We start from the raw sequence: 26,454 nt of genomic DNA on the forward strand, positions 1-26,454 counted from the left end.
TTTGAGAATTCGGAGACTGTACCGACCACCAAGCGTTTTATGCTCGGAGACTGGTCGATTAGTCTATTCAATTACAGACGGACTGGATAATTTTAATTTTTAGACCTTGCTACAAGGCTCATACTTCGCCTTCCAGCAAGCTCGGGGACTACATCGGTACGATGCATCTGGCGATGCATCTCAGTTTCAGAATTTCTTTGAGGACTTTTCTTTTGACCCTGGCACCACGTGCCTACGTCACCTACTACCAGGCTCGGGGACTAAGTGGGCACACTTCACCTTGCGGTGAATATGCTTGCTTTTTGAAAGACTATACTTTTCAGAAAAGTAAAGTGGGCACACTTCACCAGGAAAGAAATCTTTTTTAATTTAGAGCACCATGCATTCTTCGAACAACCTGCTTCTTCGATGTCAATGTTGATCAACTGTCTTTTGAGTTGGTCAAAATACCGTTGCAACTGTTTGGGCGACTTTTCTACTTATTGAAGACGTTAAGCCTCACTGATCGAAGAAGCTCAAGACGGCGTGTTACATCACAATACATGGTGCTCGGGGACTAGCTGTAGGGATATAAACCCCTATACCCTCATGGGCCTATATGGGCCGCACCGTCAGAGGTGGCTCGGCCCACGGGATGAAGACGTGCGGCGCACGACTGATCGGCGTGCACCGCAAGGCTACAAGATTTTGTACCAAATAGGATACTTTGCTTGTAACTCTGTCCCTTCAGGATATATAAGGAGGGGCAGGGGTCCCCTAGAGGACAGATCATACACATCACATCATATTCTCTCAACACAAATCAATACAACCAGACGCAGGACGTAGGTATTACGCCAACTCGGCGGCCGAACCTGGATAAAAAGCTTGTCCGTGTCTTGTGTCACCATCAAGTTCGTAGTTTGCGCACCGTCTACCGATAAACTACTACCGTGGGTATACCCCAAGGTAGACTGCCGACCAGCTTTCGTCGACAGTGGCGCGCCAGGTAGGGGGTGTGCGTACAGCTCTCCCGACGAACGAGATGGTCATCATCCCCGACTTCGTGGCCACGGCGGGCGACTTCACGTTCACCGTCAGCTTCAACAGCTTCACCGCCACGACCACGGAGGAGGTGTAGATCCGATCTGCGCCAACCACTTCTTCATCGACATCGGCGGCGGCTTCAACCACGCTGGGTACGACTCCAACTACTCCAGCAACGTCTCCGACCACGCCGACAACGCGTCACCCGCTTCTCTGCTACAAAGGGAGGTAGATCGACGACACCGACCTGCTCAGGCTATCGACCAAGTTGTTTGGCCTACTTGCTCTGACCACGAGTCGCAATAATAATCGCCGCGAAGAACGGCACTACGACAGCCGCGACCACCATCACGACAACAAGTCAAGCAACTCTCCCGACCAGACTTTCGTCCAAAGATAAGTATAATTCTAATATTTTATTTATTTTTAGCATAATATTTTTAATATTATTATTCTTCAAAACAACTTTTTTAGCCGACTAGTTTTTTCTCCTACACGAGCTTTCCATCTCCGACTCCTCCCTACACGTGCACGAGATCCGCCCTCTGCGTTCCGGGTGGTCGACAGTAGCTCTCTGACGTGGCTGACAATCCTACGTGTGCCTAGGTTCCGCACCTCATGCTGATTGTTGGCTAGACCAGAGCTGGTACAAGCTCTAGGACGAATTAACTACTTGTGCTAATTTTATAACAAAAAATCTAAAACTTATCTTAGTACTGATTTTTTATCTAAAGGTTATTAGGTTATTTATACATCATGTACTACCAATTCTTTATATTTATTTTTCAGGAGTTTGGCCCAGTCGACAAGCTACGCTCGGAGACTCGTCGACTATTCCCTACGTTGTGCCCGGGGACTGCTCCGACCACCGAGCACGTTTACGTTCCCAACCACGCTCGGGGACTTGTCGACTACTCTCTATGCTGTGCTCGACGACTGTGCCGACCACCGAGCACGTTTACGTTCCCAACCACTCTCGGGGACTTGTCCACCGGTCCCTACGCCGTGCTCGGGGACTGTGCCGACCACCGAGCACTATACGCTCGGGGACTGTTCGACCAGCTCACCAATTTGAGAGTTTTGGGACTGTACCGACCACCGAGCACTATACGCTCGGGGACTGGTCGACCAGCCCACCAGACTGTACCGACCGCCGAGCGTTATATGCTCGGGGACTGGTCGATTAGTCTATTCAATTGCAGACGGACTGGTAAATTCAATTTTTTAGACCTTGCTACAAGGCTCATACTTCGTCTTCCAGCAAGCTCGGGGACTACATCGGTACGATGCATCTGGCGATGCATCTCAGTTTCAGAATTTCTTTGAGGACTTTTCTTTTGACCCTGGCACCACGTGCCTACGTCACCTACTACCAGGCTCGGGGACTAAGTGGGCACACTTCACCTTGCGGTGAATATGCTTGCTTTTTGAAAGACTATACTTTTCAGAAAAGTAAAGTGGGCACACTTCACCAGGAAAGAAATCTTTTTTAATTTAGAGCACCATGCATTCTTCGAACAACCTGCTTCTTCGATGTCAATGTTGATCAACTGTCTTTTGAGTTGGTCAAAATACCGTTGCAACTGTTTGGGCGACTTTTCTACTTATTGAAGACGTTAAGCCTCACTGATCGAAGAAGCTCAAGACGGCGTGTTACATCACAATACATGGTGCTCGGGGACTAGCTGTAGGGATATAAACCCCTATACCCTCATGGGCCTATATGGGCCGCACCGTCAGAGGTGGCTCGGCCCACGGGATGAAGACGTGCGGCGCACGACTGATCGGCGTGCACCGCAAGGCTACAAGATATTGTACCAAATAGGATACTTCGCTTGTAACTCTGTCCCTTCAGGATATATAAGGAGGGGCAGGGGTCCCCTAGAGGACAGATCATACAGATTATCTCTCAACACAATCCAATACAATCAGACGCAGGACGTAGGTATTACGCCAACTCGGCGGCCGAACCTGGATAAAAAGTTTGTCCGCGTCTTGCGTCACCATCGAGTTCGTAGTTTGCGCACCGTCTACCGATAAACTACTACCGTGGGTATACCCCAAGGTAGACTGCCGACCAGCTTTCGTCGACAGCAGAGGCTCACAATTATGAATTTTGGCTGACTCGATTTTTGCACACATTTGAGGGATAGTATTATTTTTCAGACCTTGTTACAAGGCTCATACTTTGCCTTCCAACAAGCTCGGGGACTGCATCGGTACAATGCATCTCAGTATCAGATTTTCTATGAGGAGTTTTCTTTTTGACCATGGCACCACGTGCCTACGTCACCTACTACCAGACTCGGGGACTAAGTGGGCACACTTCACCTTGCAGTGAATTTGCTTGCTTTTTGAAAGGCTTTACTTTTCAAAAAAGTAAAGTGGGCACACTTCATTAAAAAAGAAGACTTTTTTAATTAAGAGCACCATGCATTATTCGAACAACCTGCTTCCTCGATGTTGATGTTGATCGACTATCTTTTGAGTTGGTTAAAATACCGTTGCAACTGTTCGAGTGATTTTTCTGTTGGTCGAAGACGTCAAGCCTTACTGGTCGAAGAAGCTCAAGATGGCATATGGCATGTTACATCATAATACATGGTGCTCGGGGACTAGCTGTGGGGGTATAAACCCCTATACCCTTACGGCTAGACTTGGGCTGGGAGAATTGACCCATTACGAGACAGCTCGAGGCTTAATCCAACTGCTCGGAGTTTCGCAAGGAAACAAGACGTGGAGATCAAGCAGGATTCTAGTCGGTTAGAATAGGAATTGATATCACGTTATCTATTGCAATTGTAACCGACTAGGATTAGTTTCCAGATTTGTAACCCTACCCTCTGGACTATATAAAGAGAGGCAAGGGACGCCCTTAGACAATTGAATTCAACACACAGCAATACAATCAGACGCAGGACGTAGGTATTACGCCCACACGGCGGCCGAATCTGGATAAAATCCCTTATTCGTGTCTTGCATGACCATCGAGTTCGTAGCTTGCGCACCTATCTGCCGATAACTACTACCGTGTGTATACCTAAGGTAGACTGCCGACTAGCTTTCGTTGACATCTGTCCAACCATTATTAATGTTCATCGGCACAAGACTTGCCGATGGCTGGAAATTAGTTGTCATTGCTGGATTGACATAACCCACCTGAGACATGAACCTTTGTTGTGTTGGCAATAGATTTGCCGATGAGTTTGCATTAGGCATCTGGAATGTTGGTGTCTGAAAATTCCCACCAAATGGCCTTATAGTAGTTGTCGTGGAATATTGAGGCACTTGAGTCATCGGCGAGACTGAAGGCGCCGATGGCATGGGAGTCTTCCCTGCTAAGTCAGTTATGTGAGATGTTCCAGAATTATTGGCAAAAAACTTTGCAGGCATACCATATCCCCACCAATTGGGAGGAACTTGACAATTCTGGAATCCTGACATAGCTGATGCCAATAGATCTCTATTGAGCTGGACCGTCCTCATCAGATCAGATCTGGTGTAGATTGCTCATTAGCCAATCCTGCCATACTTGGAGGTGATGTGAAGTCTGTCCCTCTTTAAAAGTTCAAATCACAGAGTTTAGTTAAACTTAAGGAAATTTGAAGCCACTCACACGTATAGAGTGTAAGTGACGAAGGACGACGGAATGGAAGGAACAGACGTGGACGACGCAATGAAAGGAACAGACGTGTATTGGGAGCGCGAAAGAGAGACGAAAGAGAATTTTTCGCTGTATATTATTGGAAATAAATATGGCTTCTGAATTTACAGTAGTTTCAACAGATTAGGCGGATGTAAAATTGCTGCGTAAGATGACTTGCATTTGACATACTGTTGGGTTACAACGTACACCAGTCTATGAACGAAAGGCAGGGAAAAATCTTCGGAGCAACAGTGAAAGGCAAAAACTACGAAAGGGGCCGACGACCGAAAGAAGCTAAAAGAGTAATGAATATTATGAACACAAAATAGTCTCTATCTCTCAACAGTACCTCCCCCACGGACATTCTTCTATCCTGGACATGTTCCCCCCGTCCATTCCTCTCATCACACGTGGAGTTCAGAATTTGGTAAGGAAATCAGCACACACGTGCTGCTCGCCTATTGCAATTCTCAGTATCTATACAGATCTCACGGATAGGCACGGACAAACGAGTATGACTGATTAGCCAAATCCGAAACCTTCATTTGCTTCGTGGATTGCCAACAGTAACCTCTCCTGGAGCTGCTCTTTGGATGTGTACTCGGGCAAGTCTAGTTGGTTAAAGCTGAATTTAGCAAAGATGGCCTGGTGTCAGTAAACTAGACATGGTGGCTGCAAAATCTTTCACGGTAAGTGAAACGAAGCAAAATAAGCAGATAGGTTACCAAGTATGAGCTGAAGGCAGATGATTCGTGCTGCCGTAGGCCTTGTGTATCTGAAACCTTTGGGGCCCAGAGATCCCTTGAAGTGCACTAAAACCTTCCAACGGTACCTACAGATAAACTCAAATGTTAAGCACAACACATGGTGTGGCATCATAGATTCCAATGTGGCAGTTAACAAACTGTAAGCTTGCTAGAAGTGCAGACTGGAATGACAATCCAGAAACTGAATCAGTACTGCAAGGAATACCTTTGAGGTGCCAGTGACGAACTGGAGGAACCGAGCTTTGTCTTCCTTGCTGAACCCCTGAACGATTTCCCAGAACCACTGGATTACTGGAGAGGCTATGCTGTAGCCAGAATATTCTGTATTTGCTTTCAAATCGTCCACTAAAAGCAATATAGGTAAAACAGGTCAATTAGATGGATACATAACTAGACTAACAACCCTAAACCATATATTTGCAACACTTACAGTCAATATCTGGAAGACCACTAATCAGAAGTTCAAGCTCTTTGTCGTTGAAGATAGATATCAGCTCCCGTGGAATGAGTTCATTAAACCCTTCCATGAAGGCATTAATCTGAGGTCTGATTGCAGTGGTCAATCGATGCTCTGCTACCCGGTCGACATATTCATGCTTATTCTCCTCAGTAACCCTGATGTTACGCCCTCCAGGAATCAACTCACAATCAGTGACCTGCAAGGATAACTTACGACTTAGATCATAGAAAAGATTGAGACCACAAATCCTTGTGACACAAGCACAGCAAATACCTCTGCCTTCTCATACAATATCAGTTTTTCTTCGTCTGCATCCATGCTAAAGGTGAGATCCAAAACATCACTTATGTCATTCTACAAACAGAAAATAGAGAAGGTTACATCTGAATGATCAATTGTCGACAAAATTACAAGGAACATGCAGCATAACTTGTGTAAGTAAAGCATACAGCATACCTCGAGCATCCATTTCAAATTTTTGTAGTACGCAGGATCGATGGCTTCAATGTCATGGTATGTAACCTTGACTCCAAGTATGTGTTTGTAGAAAGATCTAGTAAAATGGGCATCTAAAAGCTGACCATCGAAGAGAGCTTTGCCAACCTGGTGTAATGTAAACTTCAGAAACTAGAATAATACTCGCATTATGTAATATATACAAACACATAAATAGGAGCACCAGAACTCACCACTCGTCCAACAAATTTGAAGTATGAGAGGTGCTCAGTTTGATACACAGAATTAGGATTCGGTTGAAACGTCAAATCATTCCCGACTGTCGTAAACAGAAGGGCACCCTTGTCAAAAATGACCCGTGATAGTGACTGGTACCATTCCCTTGTCAACCCACCAGCATCAATTCCTTCTTCCGCTTGAAAATGGACAGTGAGTCTACCCTTTAATTCCTGAGGAGAGCGCATCCTAAGCTGATTGTAGGAGTCCTCAAGAATATATGCACGACGCACAGAAATTCTAACAGGACTATGATGATGATGATCATACTGGTGCTTGATTTTAGACCGGAAATATGCACGTTTATTGTCAAAATCAATCAGGCGAGGAATTTTCAACATCAGTGAGAATGACTTTTCCAGCAATCCAGGGTTTTGACGGATGAATGCATTCAGCAATCTTCTGTGCTTCTCTGAGAATTTCACAAAAGCATTTTGCTTCTCATCAAGACTGGCTTGAGCAGATGACCTCTGCCCACCACTAGATGTTGAAGCATCTTCCATATCAGAAGTAGAAGCCTCTTGTACAGCATCAGGTTGCCCAGGACGCAACTTCTCACATGTCACAAAAAATGATTCTATATATGGTAATATGTTTTGAGTTCCAGCAGGCAATGGAGGTGCTACTCCTGTTGTTAATGTAGCTGCACTTGCAGAAGCAGGACTAAGATTTGATGCATACTCTGAAGAGCTTTCTATCTTGCTTATGCAGTTGCTCAATTCGAACCACAAAGCATCCAATGCTGTGTTAATTTCAGAAATCTGGGAAACCGCATCTGAATGTTCCTTCTCAGCAGGCTGTTCTGGATCCTTTCTCTCTTTAAGAGTAGTGACAAGAGAGCTCAAAGCCTGCAAAACTCTAAGAATTGCAGTACCATTGGCTGATGAAGAGCTAAGAAGAGCCTTTTCAGAATTCTCGTACAAACGAAGCTCCTTCATTGCACTAAGTGTCAAGTTTTGCATTGAACGTGCCAGCTCGTTTATGAAATGGCAACAGAAGAAAGGGGCCAGAGCCACAATCTTTTTCAACACTTCACCTACAAGGAGATAAGCGCTGTCCGACAATCTGAAAATGAGAAAAGGTCCATCCACCATCACATTAGGTAATAAAAAAGAATACAGTGAAACAAAAAAACTGATGTAAGATAATTTGATAGAGTATAAAACAGTACAAAAGAACAGAGCATTGTTCTCATATTTTTTTCTTGAACCACAAAGGAAGTAGAGCAGTTTTATAACAGCCAAAAAGGTTATGAAAGTAGAATGATCCAACAAAAAAAGGTACACGAGGCAGATCATGAATTAGCAGACAAGAAAATAATAATTAACTGTACAAATCACTGAAGAAAATCATCCACACACATACCCATCATGCGCAAGCAATGAACATAGCAATCTAAGCTCTGGTTGGGGAAGACTTTGCAAAACAGCTTGCAAGTTACTTTTGTTGTCAACAGCAGGGGCTTTGCTACCATCCTCGGGATTCGACTTTGATCCATATGATTCAGAAATGGAGTTATCTTTACCATCTTGCACTGCATTCTCAGGTGCAGATGGCTTCTCAGATGATGCTTCTAGCTTAGCTTGATTAATTTCATTCTCAGCGTTATGCATGACAACTTCAAGAAGGTTTAGTAACTGCACATGTCACAAAATGATAAGAAAACTGCGAGCCAAAATGTTAAATGAAATACCCAAAAGAAAAGATAACTCACCTGTTCAAGATGAGCTACACTTCTCATATAAAGTGGCTGATTCAACAGAGTTAACAGAAGAACAAGCGCAAAGGCTTTCCGTTCTTCACCATCTTCTAGGAGAAGAGCCTTGCCACGCCTATGATCATGTGCTTCTGGGCGACATCTTGATGGGCAAGGGAATTCAAGAAAGAGCAAGAGTTTAGCAACACTTGGATGGCTTCTTGCCAAGTTTGTCAGCGTTTCAAGCACACGACGTGAGACTAATGGAGGAACACCTATTTAAGGCAACAAAGAGAATCCATGCATTAAAATACATTGCAAATTAAAAGACCAGAAAATTAGGGAATGTAACCTGCTAAAAGGAATGAAGAAAGATGAAAACACTTAATTACCATCTGAAGATTGAGGACGTGAATATGTGATATTTGCATGGCATCCATACAACCTAAAGGGTGACTCAGGTGCATCTATTGATTTCTTTGAAAAGCCCTGCAGATCAAGCATAAGCATGTCCACCAGAATTCGAACCAAGGCCTGTCTGCTATCCCGATGAGTACAAAGGTTCACAAGAAGCCTCTGCAGCTGACCCTTGTATAGAGGCTGCAAATAATAATGCAAGAGGCAATTACAATAAGTATTCCCAGCATTCGATAAAAAAACAGAGTGCATAGAAGAAACAGTACTATTACCTGAACAACTCGAAGTAACCGAATAAGAGCTTTAAGGGCATCTTCATCAACAAGAGGAGCACCTTCAGTCTCAATTGGCTTGCTAGTTGATCTAGAGGGATCACCTGTGTTTCTACCAAGTCCTGCTGCCATTATGTCATGTCGGGAGGACTCACCTCTCCTGTTCCTGGAGTTCATACCAAAAAGGGAGCTACTGTGATACCGATGAGCAAATCTCTCCCTTAACATGTTAGCCTCAGCAACTAGTGCAGGCGTGAGTGTAGCTAGTAGAGTGTCAGGAGATGTCAAAAGCACCTGCAATTAGAATAGAATATGTAAAGAGACCATAATAAAACAATTAGATAAAAACATCTGAAATGGGACAGGAATTGAAAACAGTTATACCTCTTCCCGAATTTCTGAAGGGAATGTTGCAATAATTGAAACAGCATCCATTTCAACTGGCTGTCCTTCTAATTCTTGTGATTGTTGTTGTATCCTTTGAGTACGTTGTTGAGCTAGCACCTCCTCCCTTATATCAGGGGGAAGTGCAGCAAGAAATTCAGGATCAATATCACCATCATTCTGAGGTTGGTCATTAGAAGTCTGAGTTACTTGATTTTGCCGCGAAGAAAGAACTTCAGCTCGCAAGTCCTCTGGAAGGGCCTCCAAAAATGTAGGATCAATTGAGTCAGCACCTGCCGCTCTGATAGGCTCCTGATTCCCCTCACTAGCAGTCTGGTCAGGTTCTTGGTCTGGAATTTGAGGAACCTCACTAACACTCTCCAGAGACATATCTCTACTGCTTACTGGCACAGCATTTCCAGACAGCCTCCGTGATCGAGCAGCTGCTTGAATATCACCCGAAGGTAATCGTTCTGAGGCCCCTGAAGTTCCATGCCGGTCACCATCATCATGCCCTTCAACACTTCCTATTTCAACCTCTAAACTTCTGAGGCTCTCCCCTAAAGTAGCACCACTGCCACTGCTTGCTTGGCTCACTGCTTCAACATCACGTGCTACAGCGTCACTACGTTCATACTGCATCTCTGTAGCATGCTCACTTGCATTGGACACATCTCTTTGAAGTGCATCACTGTCAGGTGCAAGGCCAGCACTTTCTGACAGACCTACAGGATTCACTATATTTTCACAGTTCTCATTTTGCTGAGCTGGTGCTACTTCCCTTGCCTCAGCATCTGATTCATGGTTGGGCTGGTCATTTCCTTGAGTACCACCAACAGGTGTTGTCTGGCCATCAGGTTGTTGAGGAGTGGGCCGCCTCAAATGAGAGATCAGCAATTCTTCAATGCCTTCAGGTACTGCAGGGGCAGCAGATCCATTGCGTTGTGGACCATCATCTAGCCACATATTAAAGCGGTGTCCATTACGTCCACTTCGCAGGCTGCGGAATATAGCATCCAAACGGGAGGAGCTACTCTCATGGTTTCGATCAGAGAAAGCCATCTCAACAAGATTCTCTGAAGAAATAATAATAATAATATTACGAATCAATCATGTATGCAAGACATGACACTATCTACATACTACTGCCATTATCAGGCTAGGAGGATTAGGCAAATAACAATAGCAGGTTCTTGACAAATTAAAAATGTAATTTGGGATGGGCGTAGGTGGTAATGAAGGTAAGAGATACCTGGTTGCCCTTGGTGTGAAAAATTCAATGTTGAAGAAGGCTCTTCAAGAAGTGGGTGATCAAGAACACCATGGTCACTAGCCCTGCCAAGAAGATTGTATATGGAGGTACTTCGGCCTTGCCTTCTTGTACCAAAAATGTCCAGAGGCATCACACGCATTGTATCCCCAGACAAATTGTTGCTCCCACCAAAAACTTCAATGTGGTCAAACACATTAATGCCATTAATCCCCTCCTCCAGGCGAAGGATGACTCCTTCCTCGTCCTCATCTTCATCATCATCTTCTAGCAAATCCTCATCAAATTCTTCTTCATCCATTTCACGGTCTTCCTGATCTGTGTCAGGATGAGACATCTGATGGGCATCATCTTCCTCCAAATTGTTATTCTCCTCATCTTCATCTTCATCATCTTCATCAACCTCCTCACCATCCTCTGCAGACATATCATCATCAGTGTCCTCGTCATCATCAGCCATATCATCCTCTCTGTTGCGCGGAATTTCAAATCTGATTTCCATTGTAGATTCATTACCAGTTCCATCTTCAGCCATCTCATGCATAAAATCATCTTCACCATCACGAGCAAAGCCACCATCCATATCACGATCATGATCCATCTCATCTGCCACTGAATCTGAACTTTGTGAAGTTTGGACAGCATTAAACGTTTGTCTGTGATCAGTAACCATCTCTGTGTGCTGAGAAGTCATGTCAAGAGCCTGGAATCTATTAGATGATGAATTCACATGGTTGCCGTCGGAAGCAATCTTTGACGAGTTATCTCCTTTTGCATTATCTGCTAAATGAACATGTTCCTTACTAACGAGTTCCAGGGCCTTAATAATAGCAGTAACAATCTTTGCAGAATCAGGGTGATCCAAATCAAGAACTTGAAGCATTGTCGATAATGAATGAACAAGACCAACTTCAACAAATGTAACTGTGGATTCTGCTGACAGCGAGGAGCCAGTTGGTGATCGCGCTGACAGAATATCATTCAGCAAATCAACATACACATTCATCCTTGGTACTGGGGCTTTGTAAGCTGCAGACGAGTCGGTGAAATCAAGAAATATACTGCAGATTTCAGAGAAAATCCTTTTTCGGGCCTCTGCAGAACGAATAGATGAAGCCACCAAGAACTGATTAGCCCTTGTTGCCAATTTATACATCCAATCTCCATCACTTTTTCTCTCTTTCTTTTGCCTTGTAGCATGAGGAAGGAAATGCTGCAGGATATGGTTAAAGATTCCACCACTAATTAGACCAGCATTTGTTCGATTTGGACCATGCATGTTGCTCAGATCAGCATCATGACGAAGAACAACTTGAATGGATGATGCGTAAGTTAACAATACATCTGTCAGCAACTTAAGGAAAAATGCAGTTTTGGCAAGGGATGCAGTAGACTCTTGGATAGCATGCTTGCTCTCTTCAGGTGGGACAGACACAGCTTTCCCTTTCCCTTTTGCAGAACTGCAGTCAATATCCATGTCTGAAGATAAGGCGGTACCAGAGACAACATCAGCTTGATCCTCTAGACGAGGTTGCGGAACAAAGGACATCACCAGATCTAAGAGATGCTCTATAACTGTGACAAAACTTGGTGGTGGCTTGCGGTGAGATTTCATGTTTCTTGAATTCAAATCAGATTGTTTCCCCTGAGCATTTGCAGGAGATCCTGCAGCTGTGTCCCCAGAAACTACCTTAGTGACTGCACCTGTTGCTTTATCTTTATCAACTGACTTGTCCTTATCTTTCTCCTTGCTCCTTTCTTTCTCACGGTCCTTTAACAGAACAACATATGGTCTATCTCCAACCATCTCAATCTGGCACACAGACTGGGCAGCTTTCATAAATATCACTGGATCCCTATACACGACAAATGCCAAATTCTGGACAAAATTGCGTGGGGTAACCCTGGGATTTGCATGTCGATTAGCAGCTGTGACAAGACTGTGACGTATCTCTAATTCCATTGCTTGCTGAAGGGTGTGAGGGTCCTCCAAAATATGACGAATTATTGTAGAAGCCACATTGTTGAACCCAGAAAACAAGCTACTTGTCGGCAATGATAGCAATGCATTCAGACCACCAGACTCAAGAAAACATATAGCAGCTGCATGGACTTTTGTCAGTGTTGCAGAGAGCTGAAGAATAGCATGCATGGAAGCAGAAGGCAACTGTTTTTCTATGCACTTGCAACAGATCTTCAAAAGTTCATACTGGTCCTCCATGTCTAGTAACCCAACACTAGACAAGGATTCTGGATCTTTTTTCTTGTTGTCATCAATCACAAGTGATGTTTTTGTATTTGAGTTATCCATTTTCAGGACATATAGCTCTGTAACATCTGGCAACTTTGGTTCCAACTGTAGCATCTGGTCAACAGAAAGGAAACAGGAAATTACCCAATTAGGAACCTCATTCATGCCACTTTCCCTAGGTTCCAACTCCCAGCTGCGAAGCAGATCCAAAGCAACCTTCACAAATCCTGCCTTTGAGGCAACTTCACGGGCAGCAGTATCTCCATGGAGAATCAAAGCAAGAACATGTAAAAGAGCAGACAATGCAGTATCATTTGAAGGCTCAGATGCCACCACACATTGTTTCAGATTATCAATCAAATATGTAAGCACCTTTACTCGGTTTTGGCCATCATTCTGTGAGCTGATAGTAACAAGCATATCCCTGACAGGGAAAGCTAATGCTTCCTTTGTCTGAAGTAGCTTAAGACATGAATGTAACATCTCATCTATAGGAGGCAGCTGAACTGTTACTTCTTCCAGCTCAAGATCATTGGACCTACTATCTCCCTCTTGTGCAGGTGTATCAGAATTCCCAAGAGACATTGCAAGCGCCCGAGCAAGTTCATCATCCTCCTCTTGTGGTTCCTCGGGGTGTGAGAATAACCAATCAGTTGCTATTTCAACACTGTTTGTTCCAACTTGTCTTAATGCTTCTTCAGCCCTGGCACGAGAAAAACCCATCTCTACGATCAGTGAAATTGCACTCTCATCAGGAGGTGGACCAGCTAAACGAGCACCACCGTTGCCAATAGTGTTTTTCACTTCCACCCCAGAGCAAACATGCCTCATGATGGACATGACTGAACTAATCAACTCAATGTTGCATTCTGGAAACTGGGGATGGGCCCAGATGGGAAGAACTGTCTTCAACACCTTTGACTGAAGTAACTTCATGAACCTCTCAGCATCTTGAGGAAACCTTACAGATCCATTAAAAATAGGCTGCTCAAGTAATTGTCTAGTTGATGAAGAGAGAATAAAAGATGAGGTCACAAGATGATCCATAATTGCTCCATAGCTGGTGAGGGGACCATAGATCCATGAAGAATCCATCTCCTTTCCATCCTTTCCGGTTTTACTATCCATCTCCATAGGTGAAGACGGTGAAGACGGTGACCTGCTCATTGTGAAGAGCAACTCACTGGTGGCCTGAAATGTGGTCAGGATGGCCTGAATGACACCACGACAATAAAATGAATTCGCCATAATTGGATTACAGGATTCTGGACGGTCTAATAATATCCCATCAACAAATTCAACTGCCTTCCCAAGATATCTGCATTTTGTGGTAACAGTCATCTCCCTCTCGGAACTTACCGAATGTCCTTCAAAGTTGAGGTGCTCCAACACAATAGAAGCAATATTGTTAGCAACAGATATAACAGATGGGGATAGGTTTACAGGACTATTCTCCCGACGAGATGTAAGAAGCATTGCTTTACCAAGCTCCATAAAAAGATGGTTGATATGGTACGAGAGAGATCTCATCATGTCAAAGCAGGAGGAATGCTCAGATTTTTTCTTGTCCTCTTCTGATCTTGTGCTGGCATTTGCATCAGATGAACTGGAAGACTGGTCCTGGGAACTTGAGGACAAACCCAGGCTAGAATATCTATCAGAACCAACTCTCTGAGAGTCACTAGCTGCACGGCCAATGTCTCGATAAATATTAATGAGATCAGACACTTGAGACTCTATGTTCCACCCAGAACCCCTTCTCCTTAAAATTGGATCAAGATATTGCCTGAAAGAAGTGTATCTGCTATCACCAATGTCGCTGGCAGACAAGTCAGGCTGCTGGGCTTCAGATGTGGAAGAAGATGAACTGGTTTCAGCATCGATCTTGTTTTCTTCAAAAAGCGAAATTTTCCAAAGCACTTCCCGGTGAACTCGCCCAATATCTTCCAGGACCTCCCTGCTGGCATCGCCAAATTCTGAGAGCAACGCATTCATCCAGCGATTGTCTTTTGAGGCAGCTAGGAATAGCAAAAATTCAACAACAAACAAAGATGGGATCACTCCTTTTTCAATATTGGTCATCTCAAATGAGTTGGAAACTTTATTAAGTTCCCCCAACGCACTCTTCAAATGCTCCCTTAAAGACGAGCAAAATGCACGTGCAAGTGGAGTAGAGTGATGCTGAGTAAATCCCTTGAACACCATCGTGCTATGCAAAGCAATAGGCATCCCTCCAGATGACTGTGTAATGCTAGGCCTCAACAAGAGTGTCAAAAGAGCATGTAGACCTCCCTTTTCTACAAATAACCGGCAGGTTTCAGAGTTTTCCATTGTCCGGTGTACCAATACCATCACATGGAAAATGCTCAGATGAGAAAACTGTTCATCATTACTGCCATCCACACTGGAGTCCATAACACTTACCAAATCACGACCTTCAATATCAGTGTCCATATCTGTTTTTTCTTCCAAGATGGCTGTTTCATTGTTTCTATCTTCCTGAGATGAATTTAGTTTATTGATTATTTCAATAATGATGTCAACACCAATACTTCTCAGGGATTGCACATGACGAAGAAGCTCTTCCACTGCATTAGCTAGAAGGACCACGCCCTCATTCATTGGTATCAAGTATTTCCTGCTAGTGAAGGTATCTACAAGAAATCGTAATGCTGAAGTTTCCCTGACAGCCTCAAGTCCTTGGTTATTGAGGCATATTGCACCCAGGCCGTTAGGAACACAGATAAGGGCTTTACAAGATGGTACTACCCCAGCAATCACTGATGAGAGAAAAGCATCTGGAAGACCAAGTTCTTTCAAAGCAGGAAAGCATGTAGGATCTTTATGGATTATTTCGCTCATAACAGTAACTACTGAAAAATAAATGTCACCCCCAAACTTTTCTACATTCTGAAATATAAGAGAAAGTGAGACAGGTAATGAATTATCTTGGGAGCTTTGAGAACGAGCAGGATTCCCAGGGGAATAAGTAGCAGACCCCAAAGCCTTGAGCAAAGCTTTAATCAATCGCTTCTGGGAGTACAGGTGGTCCTCTTCTGATTTAACTGCATCAGTAACCATTGAATTATGTCCATCAGCAGTACCAATAACACGCTGCACCTCTACATGTAACCTCTGAGACAAAAGCTCTACGCCACCCAAGTCTTTGAACAGAGAAACAGCAGGGCTGCTGTACTCCATAAGCTTTTGGAGAGTCTTCACTGCCAAGCAGACAAGATGCATATGATAAGGATCATTATCTCGCAGAAGAGGCAAGAGAGGAGGGACCATCCCTGAGCCTCTAACCGTAGTCCCTGAACTTGATGAAGACAGTACATGGAGCAGAAAAAACTGAAGAAGGGCATCGACAATTAGAGGAGATGAGGTATCATTCGGGCTATTGAGTGAGGATATTGCTTTCTGCAAGACACTGAGCAAGACCATACGATTTCCACCAGCAGAGATGATACTTGAGCCACTCAATATCCTAGCACGCTCATGAGATGATGCATATGCTGCCAGTTGTGCTCCCAGTGCTAGCATAGCCAGTGCACGAATGGGCCCAGGAACAGAATCTTCTGACCGAACAAGCCTGATTAACTCGTTTATGTACTCTGGTTCATTTGTAAAGAAGTATGTAAGTTCATCGTGAGCATCACCGGATTGCACAAGAACAATGAACGAAAGAAGACTTATGCGGCTATAGATCCTACAAGTCCGTGCAGAGTTGAAGGCACGGGCATATCTTATCCTTGTAAGCAAAGCAAACCTGTGCTCTGGGGGCACATTGAACTTGTCCACACATTGCTTCAGTATGCTCAAGTCATCCCCCTTCTGAAGATGCATGTCTGGAATATGTATCACGCACAAATTAGATGGCTTGCCCTTGTCACTAGTTTGGTCAGGATACTGTGCAGGACCCAAATTATACTCAAAATGAAGAGTTGAACCAAGACGATGCTGTGTGCCACCATATTTGTTCTCCAAGTCTCCTGGGAACAAGGACAGGCCCCCCTGCTGGTTTCCTTCATTTGCCACAACACAAGAATATATGCCTAGACCTTCCTCCTTGCTGCCCCATCCTTGGGCCAATGATAGAAGATGGGTGTTTATAGATCCGCAGTTAATTAGCTTTCCATTCATATGCAACTTTGAAGGATTTATTTTGACCAAGGCAACAAGAGTTTCCAAAGCTGCTACAACTATCTCAGGGTCTGACGATGCCAGGAGAAGCTTAAGATGCTGACAAAGAAACAGAAAAAATTAACACAAACTGAACAAAAAAAACATGGGTGGTTATATCACACATATTATAAAGAACACAAACAGGTAACAGCACAAACAAAAGCTCACCTCAAGACCAGTAAAAGAACTTCTGTTCTGGCAGTTCTCCAAAACAATCTGCGTAACTCTTAAAATTTTCAAGATGGCATTCTTTGGCATAGGGTCAGCCTCAGTCATATCATCAGATAAAAGAAGATCCTTCCGATAAGAAATGTATGTCTTGAAATATGTGTCAAAATGAATAAATAAAGGCTTCCAATGGTGGAAATTTCCCTGTTTCCAATTCCAAGTACGTAAAGTAAGCTACAAACACAAAGTAAGCAAGTGAAAAGCATAAGATGGGTAGTCCTTTTGAAAAGTTCACCTTATTGAACTCCCAACGGAAGCCTGATAGCGGTATGGCAATGTCATGTAGTGGAATATTGATGACTCGATCAATAAATGCTTTGACGTTTGCAGGCTGCAATGCAAACACATGCAGGATAATTCATCAGCAAAGAGTTGTCTTCACAGGTGCACCAAGGATAACGAATGTCGAACCAAAAGAGGAACACTCCCCACATAATTGGTAAAAGTAGAATTTTGCAGTAAAAAGCAAGTTCCGTCAACAACAGTTACAAATCAGGTTTAGTACCAATTATAATATGCTATCCACGTCTCACAACTATGCATTGTTATGTTTCAGAATAGGCATCCAAATCACATGCATAAACCACGCTGGCCATAAATCACCTTGAAGAACATGTGGCAACAAACTGATCATTGTCACCAGGAAACCAGAAGTAGATGTGACAGTGTTATAGAGCAACCAAACTGGGAGTAAAAATATCAAACCGTGATATGTTTTACAATTGTTATATCAAACCGTGATATGTTTTACAATTGTTATACAAATTTATCAGAACTACTGGCATCGACCAAGTTCATACAGACCTCAACCATAATATTGCACTGTACGGCATCTGCTGACTCAAAATTATTGGGTTGGATAAATAATTGACTAAGACCAATAAAGAATGCTAAATGCCCAAAGAAGAACAGACCCAAAACACAAAGTGAGAAAGGAAACTAAAACTCATTAAACCTAGAAAAGCAGCAACTGAAGGACACAGGCAGAAAGAGAGCCCACTAAATCAGAAAGTAAAACCTATGACTGACATTATAGCATCATTACAACAGAACACCCTTAAGGGCAAATGACTTCACAAAAGAACTAAGGCCATGTTTGGAGCCACTTCTTAGGGGATTCTGGTTGAAAAAAGCAAACCAACTCCCCCAAACAGCATGCTTCTGAACATGCTTCTTCCGCCCACGATTCTTCCCCCAACACCTTTTGCACATGAGCGGAAGCCGCTGGCTGCAAGTGTTGGGGAAAATCCCACCGATTGTGAAGTTTCATGTTCCAATATTGCGCATGAACTTGATAGAATTTCCATCATTGCCATCACATAAAAGGCTTACCACACCTTTCCCCCTACCATGCACTCCAATTGCTCACACTAGGCCACTCGCAGGGGTGCCGCATCTCCCTGGTGACTCCACCAGCTAAGAAAACGCCAGCACCACTTCCATCAGATCTGACCCCTCAACGGTGACTGGTGGCTGCCTATCGTGAACCTCCAGATCCAACGACTCCGTCCAGCCCTCAACAAGTGAGATCGGCCAGCGACGACTACAGCCGCAACTTTGCCACATCCCGTTCAGCTTTCAAGGTATATATGTTCCTGCTTTTCTCACGCCTCCATTGAACATCCTCTCACATAGGTGTTGTTCTCCTTTAAAAAAAGTAAAAAGATGCTGGCAGTGTTCCAAAAGGCAGCAGACGGCACAGTCAGTTGCGAGTCATGACTTGTGCGGCCAAGCTGGGAGCAGCACAAATTGATAAGGTGGGAGGGGAGGTTAGGATAAGGTTTGCTCTTCAAACTTGGGCTTGGGCCTGTTTTCATGGGCCTTTCTATATAACCCATGGCCCACGATCTCCTGTTTCTTCTTTTATTTTAGATTAGACTTTTAGGGGTAAATATGCATGGGTATAAAATGTAAACACCTAGCTCATCTAAGCTCTAGGAGAGGGTGGGCCTAGAGATCGCCTAGTACCTTTTGTAACCTTGGATGCCGGTGATGCTTGATGAACCATCTAATGATTGGATCTGTGCATTATTGGAGTCGTGGTTTGGAAATAAGCTTACGCACTGATGTATTCATATGCATATATTTCTCCTCTCCATCCTACTGTGCGCTACTAATATCAGAAAGACATAAAATGATTTTTTGGAGTATAAAATTGCAGATAGGAAACAGAAAAGCAATGTTGGATGCGGGCCAAGACAATATTTTCATAGATATTTGCCTAGAAGTAGTTGCCCGTAATATTGGATTTGGGAGATGTCTGAATACAGCTGGGTTCTCTAACCTGGAGGCCAAATTCAATGCACGCATAAATAAGAACTATTGTCGCCTGCATTTAAAAACTAAATGGAACTCCTTGGGATACAACAATGGAACATGGAAGAGAATTAATTTGAATGCCTTTGGCCTCAAGGGAGATCCTACAAGTGGTAGTACTTGGTGATGATTGGTGCAATGAGTAAGAAACAGTATGATCTATTCCAGTTCTAACATCTTTGCATAGGTATATGAAGCTATTGACATGTGAAGTTGTTGTGTTTTTTCGGTGCTACTAAATCGTTTTAAGCATTGACACACACGGCTTGAGGATGAAAAAAAAGCTACAATTGTTATTTGATGGCTTAATTCGATTTTTTTTATCCCTTCAAATCTGAATTTTTCTTGTGAATTTGTTGAGATTAGATTTGGTATGTAATAATATCACGTGAGTGACAATTCTATTAACTCATGTCATATTTGCATATTCACGTCATGTTGTATTGCTATGCAAAATTATAAACTTATAGGATTATGGGTCCAAATGTAGGGGGAAAAGGCAATAAATGGTTTAGCCGCTTACTTATCAACCAAACAAATCATCATCAGCACTAGGGGCATTCATGTCATTACACACTCATGACAGATAATTTCTTCAGGATAATCAGTGTTGCCAAAAACATAGATTCAAGCTGATTCTCTAGACAACCAGAAAAGCTCTACAAGAAAAAGTTGTTCCAAAAGCAATAGAGATTCTACCAAACAGCACTAACTACCAACCCTAAGAGAGATCACAAGCGAGCCCACAACAGATAAACTAAACCCTAACCTGAGATACCAATAGACAATTAGTTTTATCCAAGACCATGAAAGGCAAGTCGCCCGTTACAATCACCTAGAACGAAGGACACGGCAAGCAAAGCAGCCAGATTCGGGGCACGAATCACCTAGAACGAAGGACGGCAAGCAAAGCAGCCGGATTCGGGTGACGGGAAAGAGAACCGGAGACTCACCGGCTCAGACTCGACCTTGATCGCAGGTGAGACGGCGCGGCTCCCGGCAAGGATCTGCTGCAGGCGCAGAGGGAAGCTGGCTCTATGTGCGGCCATCGCCGCCGCCGCCGCCGCCATCTCCGACCGGAACCCCTTACCTGCTCGTCACCTGCCAAAAAAAACAACAACCACCAAAACCCATCAGCGAAAATAAGATTAGAATCCCCAATAAAAATCCCGCGAAAACCCTAGACCGCCAGGTCCGATCGCCGACCGCCAGGGTCGGGGAGCGCTGGCGGCATGGCGGCCGGTGAAGGGGGTGGGAAAGCTGGGCGCGCGCGTACCTCTAGGGTTTTGGGCTGGCGGGGCACACACATCGGCCGCGGAGGAGGCCGGCGGAGGAGCGAAGGGTGGGGATTCAGAGGCAGCGACGCGAAGGAGAGAGGGAGAGAGGGTTGTGATTGTTGTTGGCCTGTTGGGGGTGTAGAGGAAGAGGAAACTTAGAGAGTTTGGTCGCTTCGCTTTTTTTCTAAGGAAGGGGAAAGGATGCGCACTTGGCGCACTAGGTCACGGGCACGGCGCGTGACAGACGAGGAACTACGTAGTTCTGTTGGCTGCGGCTGACCGAGGAAACACAGGTTGGGTGTACACGTATCTGTGTCTACCTTTTTAGCCCTTGTTTAGTTCTCGAAAGTAAAAAATTTCACGACACTGTAGCATTTTCATTTGTTTGTGGTAATTATTGTTTAACCATAGACTAACTAGACTCAAAAGATTCATCTCGTCAATTTCGACCAAACTGTGTAATTAGTTTTTATTTTCGTCTATATTTAATACTCCATGCATGCGTTTAAAGATTCGATGTGACGGGGAATCTTGAAAATTTTTAGGTTTTTGAATGCAACTAAACAAGGCCTTAATCCTGCTATAACCGAAAAGTACCAGAGCAAGATGATTTTTTGGTACCACGATTTATTGGTGTCACTCCTCCGCCTCCCAACCCCGCTTCCACCTTGCGCCTTCACTTCGTTTGCCATACGCAGAAATCACGCGCGTAATAATACTAACGAAAGAAGGGGAAAAAAATCAGTCGCATCCAAGCTAAAAAAGCAAACAAAAATCAATGGCATCTCTTTCCAAAAAGAGTGTGATTGACGCGATCCCATAGCGCTACTTCTCTCATGCGCCACTGTCTCTGTCGTGATCGTCTCCCTCGTCCCTCCTAGTTCTTGCTCCTCCGTCACACCACAGGTCATTTTGGGCACACACACGATGGCTTCTCCTAGCCGAGGGTGCCCTGCTAGGGTGTGATGCATAGCAAATCTACCCCCTTAAAATAAATCTCGTCCTCGAGATTCGAAAGAGGCATGGATTCCAACAGAGAAACAGAAAAAGATATTGATAACTATTTCAACTTCACAACTGGCATTCCAAATGCAAACACTTATGTCTCAGGATCACAACTTGTAAACAAAATTTCCATAAAACGTCCATTATTCGTAATTGATCAAGGTCCATCTTGACTACCAACTTTTGACTTATACAACTCGAAGACATGGTAACTTAGCATGGATATGCCTCCTCAGGTAGGAGTGGACCACCTTGATACTCGATTCTTTTCCCTGATGGTGCGGTTAAGAAAATTTTTCACTGGATATCATAGATCACTCCTTTGTGTGCACATGACCATAAGATACATGATAGTTTTAAAAACATCATCCCGTGATATCAAGGTACTACCCCCTTAAGACGAGGTTGATTGGGGGACACTAGGGACTAGTTCTCCTATCCTTTTTAGACGCTACACATCATAGTCTTTTAAATTCCTTGTACCAAGTCTCTTGATCCAAGGTTAGTTTCATCACTAAGTTCCAATTATCGGTACCTTTATCACAGTTAAGTTGCTTCACTCTCACACTGTACATACAACTCTGTAGACTTTGGTGTCATCTGACCCTCATACACAACTCTTAATCCATGAGTATCAGTAGTGACATAAACCTCCATTGGTATTAGCACACTCCAAATAGAATGATATCTTGAAACAAACCAACATACCAAGCACTTGATGTCCTTGTAGATGTTCCAGTCATTAACCACTTCTTCTCTTGTAACTTTTTTAATTAGGCTACCCTCTTAAGACGAGGTGAACTATGGGGCACAAGAAATGTAGCTTGCATGTTTTCCAGACAAGTGAACTAACATTGAGAGCTTCTGACATTCTAGAGAACTTATGTGCAAGGGAAGAAACAATATCCTGAAATTTCCTCGCGATATGTAATACACCAACATAGTAAAATAGACATAACTCTTGTTCTGTGAATCTAATAGAGTTGTAGCTTATACCGTTAGAAAACTTATGAAATTCCCTACAACTTTCATGTAGAAGACCTCCTTAGATTCTGTCTTTAAGCTTAGGTAAAACAGTCAAACTTAATATCCATCCTGACAATGTCTCAGCAAAGGTGCAGTAAATTCCAGAGGTTATATATCGAGCTCCTTAACTCATCTGGAGATGATCCTTATATTGTTGAAAAGCTTATGAAATCCTCTACAACTTTTGTATACAACTCTTTCCCAGATTCTGAAGTTAATTTAGCTGAAATTAGGAAATACCAGATCTGTCCAGATTTTGAAACAGAAAAGAAACATCCAAGTTTAAATGTCATATCTCAGGTTCTATTTGTCCAATAAAGTTCCAGCTTATACCGTTGGAAAGCTTAGCAAATTGTCTAATACTTTTCTATAGAACACTTTTCCAAATTCTATAGTTATATATGTCTAAACAGTAAGCAACCGAAACTGGTCCAGATTCTTAACAGCCCATCTGTATCATCTTGTGATTTTTGTAACTTCCAAATCATAATAGCTATGAGGGTGATTCTTATGGTCAGAGAAAGATCTTGAAGTCTAGTTGTTCCCAGAAAAATTTGATAAACTTTGCCTGATCAGAACTTGAGATACACCAGCATTATGGCAGACTACTCGAGAAATCAGCAAGGGATAGAAACAAGAGATACCCAAACCCAACTGCTTATTTCATTACTCCTTATGCCTTAGGCCTATAAACTAAATGATATTACGGAGAAATCCCACAACATCATTGCACTCATTACAAAGATCCAAATCAAGCATAAGCATAATAACAAACCAACTAAGCATTGAAGGTTCATACTTCACTCAACTTGCGATACTATCGTTCTCTTCGTAGTAAGGGTAAAGATTCTAAAACACTAGGTGGTAAGAAAATGTTCTAAAAGCATATCAAGTAAGGAGTAGGGATGAGAACAAGTCTTTATAATAAGCAACAAGGTGAAGATGAATAACAATGAAAATGATATAGTATAGAGGAAAATACCAAGGTTTATAGAACAAGGATTTTATAGCAATTTTAAAATCTTAAGACGGCCAATTTCTAACTAGGCTTGCGTCCTACAGTCAGCATTGCTTTGATACCACTTTGTAATACCCAATTTTAAGGACAAAACCAGATATGCACCATATGTAAGTTTGAGAAGTCAAATCTCACATATAGCTACAAATAAGGGGTAATATCAAAAGACAATGCATAAATATATAACGTACTTAGTATAAAAGAGATGACCTTGAGTATCAAACAGCAGATAGACAATCTTCAAACTTCGGGTATTAACTCCTCTCCATAGGATCAAACTGACTGGTTGATCACAAGCCCAAAACTTCTCCTGAGGTGTGGGGGAAATTGCAAGAGTGAGCACACATCGTACTCAACAAGTATAACCAGGGGTTCATGAGGCTCAAATAGCTGACACTGGTTTGACTGCATTTAGCTTTTAATAGTGGATAGCATGTTTAATCATTGGATAGCAAAATGTCAAGGTAGCATGAATAGATCCCATAACCACATGATCAATTGTATACAAGAATTAAGAATAACACATATAAACAACATAATAAACCATTATTTATTATCATTATTCACGTTCATCAGTGTCCATCTATTCCGTCAGTTTTCCGGGCCGCGCGTATCCGTGGGCACGGCTAGTATACCAGATTTAACACTCTGTAGAGGTTGTACATCTTTACCCATGAGTCGTGATTTACCCTTTCGTCCGAGGTCATGAGTCTCTTAACCCCCTTCCTAGGGAGGTCGGCAGGGATCACTATGAAGCCTTTCAAAGGTTTCGTCTAACAAGTTAGGGCCATTAGATTCACTCGGCAGGCAAATATAGAGCCCCCCTTCCATGGCACATAACCCGCAGCCTATACACATGGACAGAGGCCACACTATACCCAACGTGTCTAGCCATTCTTACGCCATTTAAGGTAACCGCTAACAAGATAGAAAAAAGTCCTCATACTGAGCTAAAACCAGAGCCATGTAGCCCTCATGGTTGTACGAGTTGTCCTAGCTTTTGCCAAGGGATAAGTACTTATGGAGGGTCAAGATCAATCTAGCAAAAGCTAGAGTTCTTTTCACCCTTTATGTTCAAGTTGCTAGAAAGTTTATTTTATTGTTTATTGTTTATCCAAATATTCATGTTACAAGATCATGGATTATTAATCAAGCACTAGCAAGAACTACCCCAAATGCATATCCAAAATAGGTAACAAGGAATTCAGGATAACAATCATGTATGATTTTGCTAAGGTCATCAAGGTGGACACATGCATATGATATAATTTGTATTAATTGTGTATAGGTAACAAGGATGATCCCAGTTATACTTGCCTTGATCAAAGCTCTCCTGAGCCTGCTGGTCTTCAAAGGCTTGATCTTGATCACCAACGTACGGCTCACCGTCTAATCCCAATCATCAATCAACAACACACAGTCCAATATAGACAATCATACACGAAGCAAACAAGCTATAATTAGAACAATATACCAAACAGTGGTAAAACAAATATAAAAGTTTATCAAAATATTTTATGCAGCGCTACAATCACACAAACGTAGAGATCACGAAAATGGGAATTAAAACGGAGAAGATATGAATTTTCCAAGATTTTCTATAGATAAATAATTAATTAAATAGGATCATGAAATTAAAAAGTTTCAAAACAGTGAAATAATACTTCTAACATGTAGAGCTCGTAAATACGGATCTAACAAAATTTGAATGGATTAAATCGGAGTTAAAACGAATATTTTATGAGCAAAACAATTTTAATGGCAAACTTATAAATAACAGAAAGCGTATTTTGAGTCAGCCGGCCAGGATTACGCTTTCGCGGTTGGAAAACAAAGTCTCCTCAGAGCGCCAAAAACTGCGGGTTCTATTCTCAAAAAAGACAGGGACTCTTTAACAAAAACACCATCGAAGGGGTGTCTTCTAATCTGGATCGTTGATCCACGATCCAACGACTGAGATTCGATCTAGGGGGAGGGAGAGGGGATGGCTGGCCGGAACAGTGACCAGCGCGGTGGTCCTCCATTGCCGGCGCTAGAAGCTCGCCGGAGACCACGAGGAAACGCGCTAGAGTGCATCAAACTCGAATCTGAGAACATGGGGAGCTCGAGGGGATTACCGCGAACTCACCAAAGTCGAAGAGGATGGCAAGGAGAGTTTGTGAACGGTAGACGTCGCGGATCGGCGGACGAACGCACCCTGTAAAGGTTCGGCGATGGTTACCGCGACATATAGTGTGCTAGAGAACAAAAGGAGTAACTTGAGAGCTTCGTTACCACGTCACGGAGCTCGACACGCGGTTGTTGGTGCCCTAGACGCAGTAGGGAGAGGAGGTCACGGCGGCGGTCGAGTTCGTTCGTCAGAGAGATCCAAACCGTGACGAGAGAGCTACTGGGGCGGCATCACGTCGCGTTAAACGGAAGAGGGGGTCGAGAGGGAGGGCACGGGGCTTTATTGGCCTGGAGAAGATCTCCTATCGC

The 26,454-nt window shown here is 43.2% G+C and overlaps 1 protein-coding gene across 1 annotated transcript; it reads right to left on the reverse strand.

The window, feature by feature from the left end:
* On the reverse strand, positions 4,745-21,107 carry LOC8061253 (E3 ubiquitin-protein ligase UPL1). The gene is made up of 17 exons (XM_002443111.2): positions 20,927-21,107; positions 20,604-20,751; positions 17,570-17,665; positions 17,275-17,478; positions 10,653-17,163; positions 9,401-10,476; positions 9,017-9,310; positions 8,720-8,927; positions 8,346-8,602; positions 7,997-8,268; positions 6,589-7,696; positions 6,356-6,502; positions 6,173-6,253; positions 5,870-6,095; positions 5,645-5,784; positions 5,398-5,504; positions 4,745-5,297 (listed from the first exon to the last, which is right to left on the reverse strand). Exons 2-17 carry the CDS (start codon positions 20,718-20,720, stop codon positions 5,195-5,197), a joined length of 10,947 nt encoding a protein of 3,648 aa, XP_002443156.2. The 5' UTR covers positions 20,721-20,751; positions 20,927-21,107; the 3' UTR covers positions 4,745-5,194.

The sequence above is a fragment of the Sorghum bicolor genome, chromosome 8 (assembly GCF_000003195.3).
Source record: "Sorghum bicolor cultivar BTx623 chromosome 8, Sorghum_bicolor_NCBIv3, whole genome shotgun sequence".
NCBI classification, from domain to species: Eukaryota; Viridiplantae; Streptophyta; class Magnoliopsida; order Poales; family Poaceae; genus Sorghum; species Sorghum bicolor.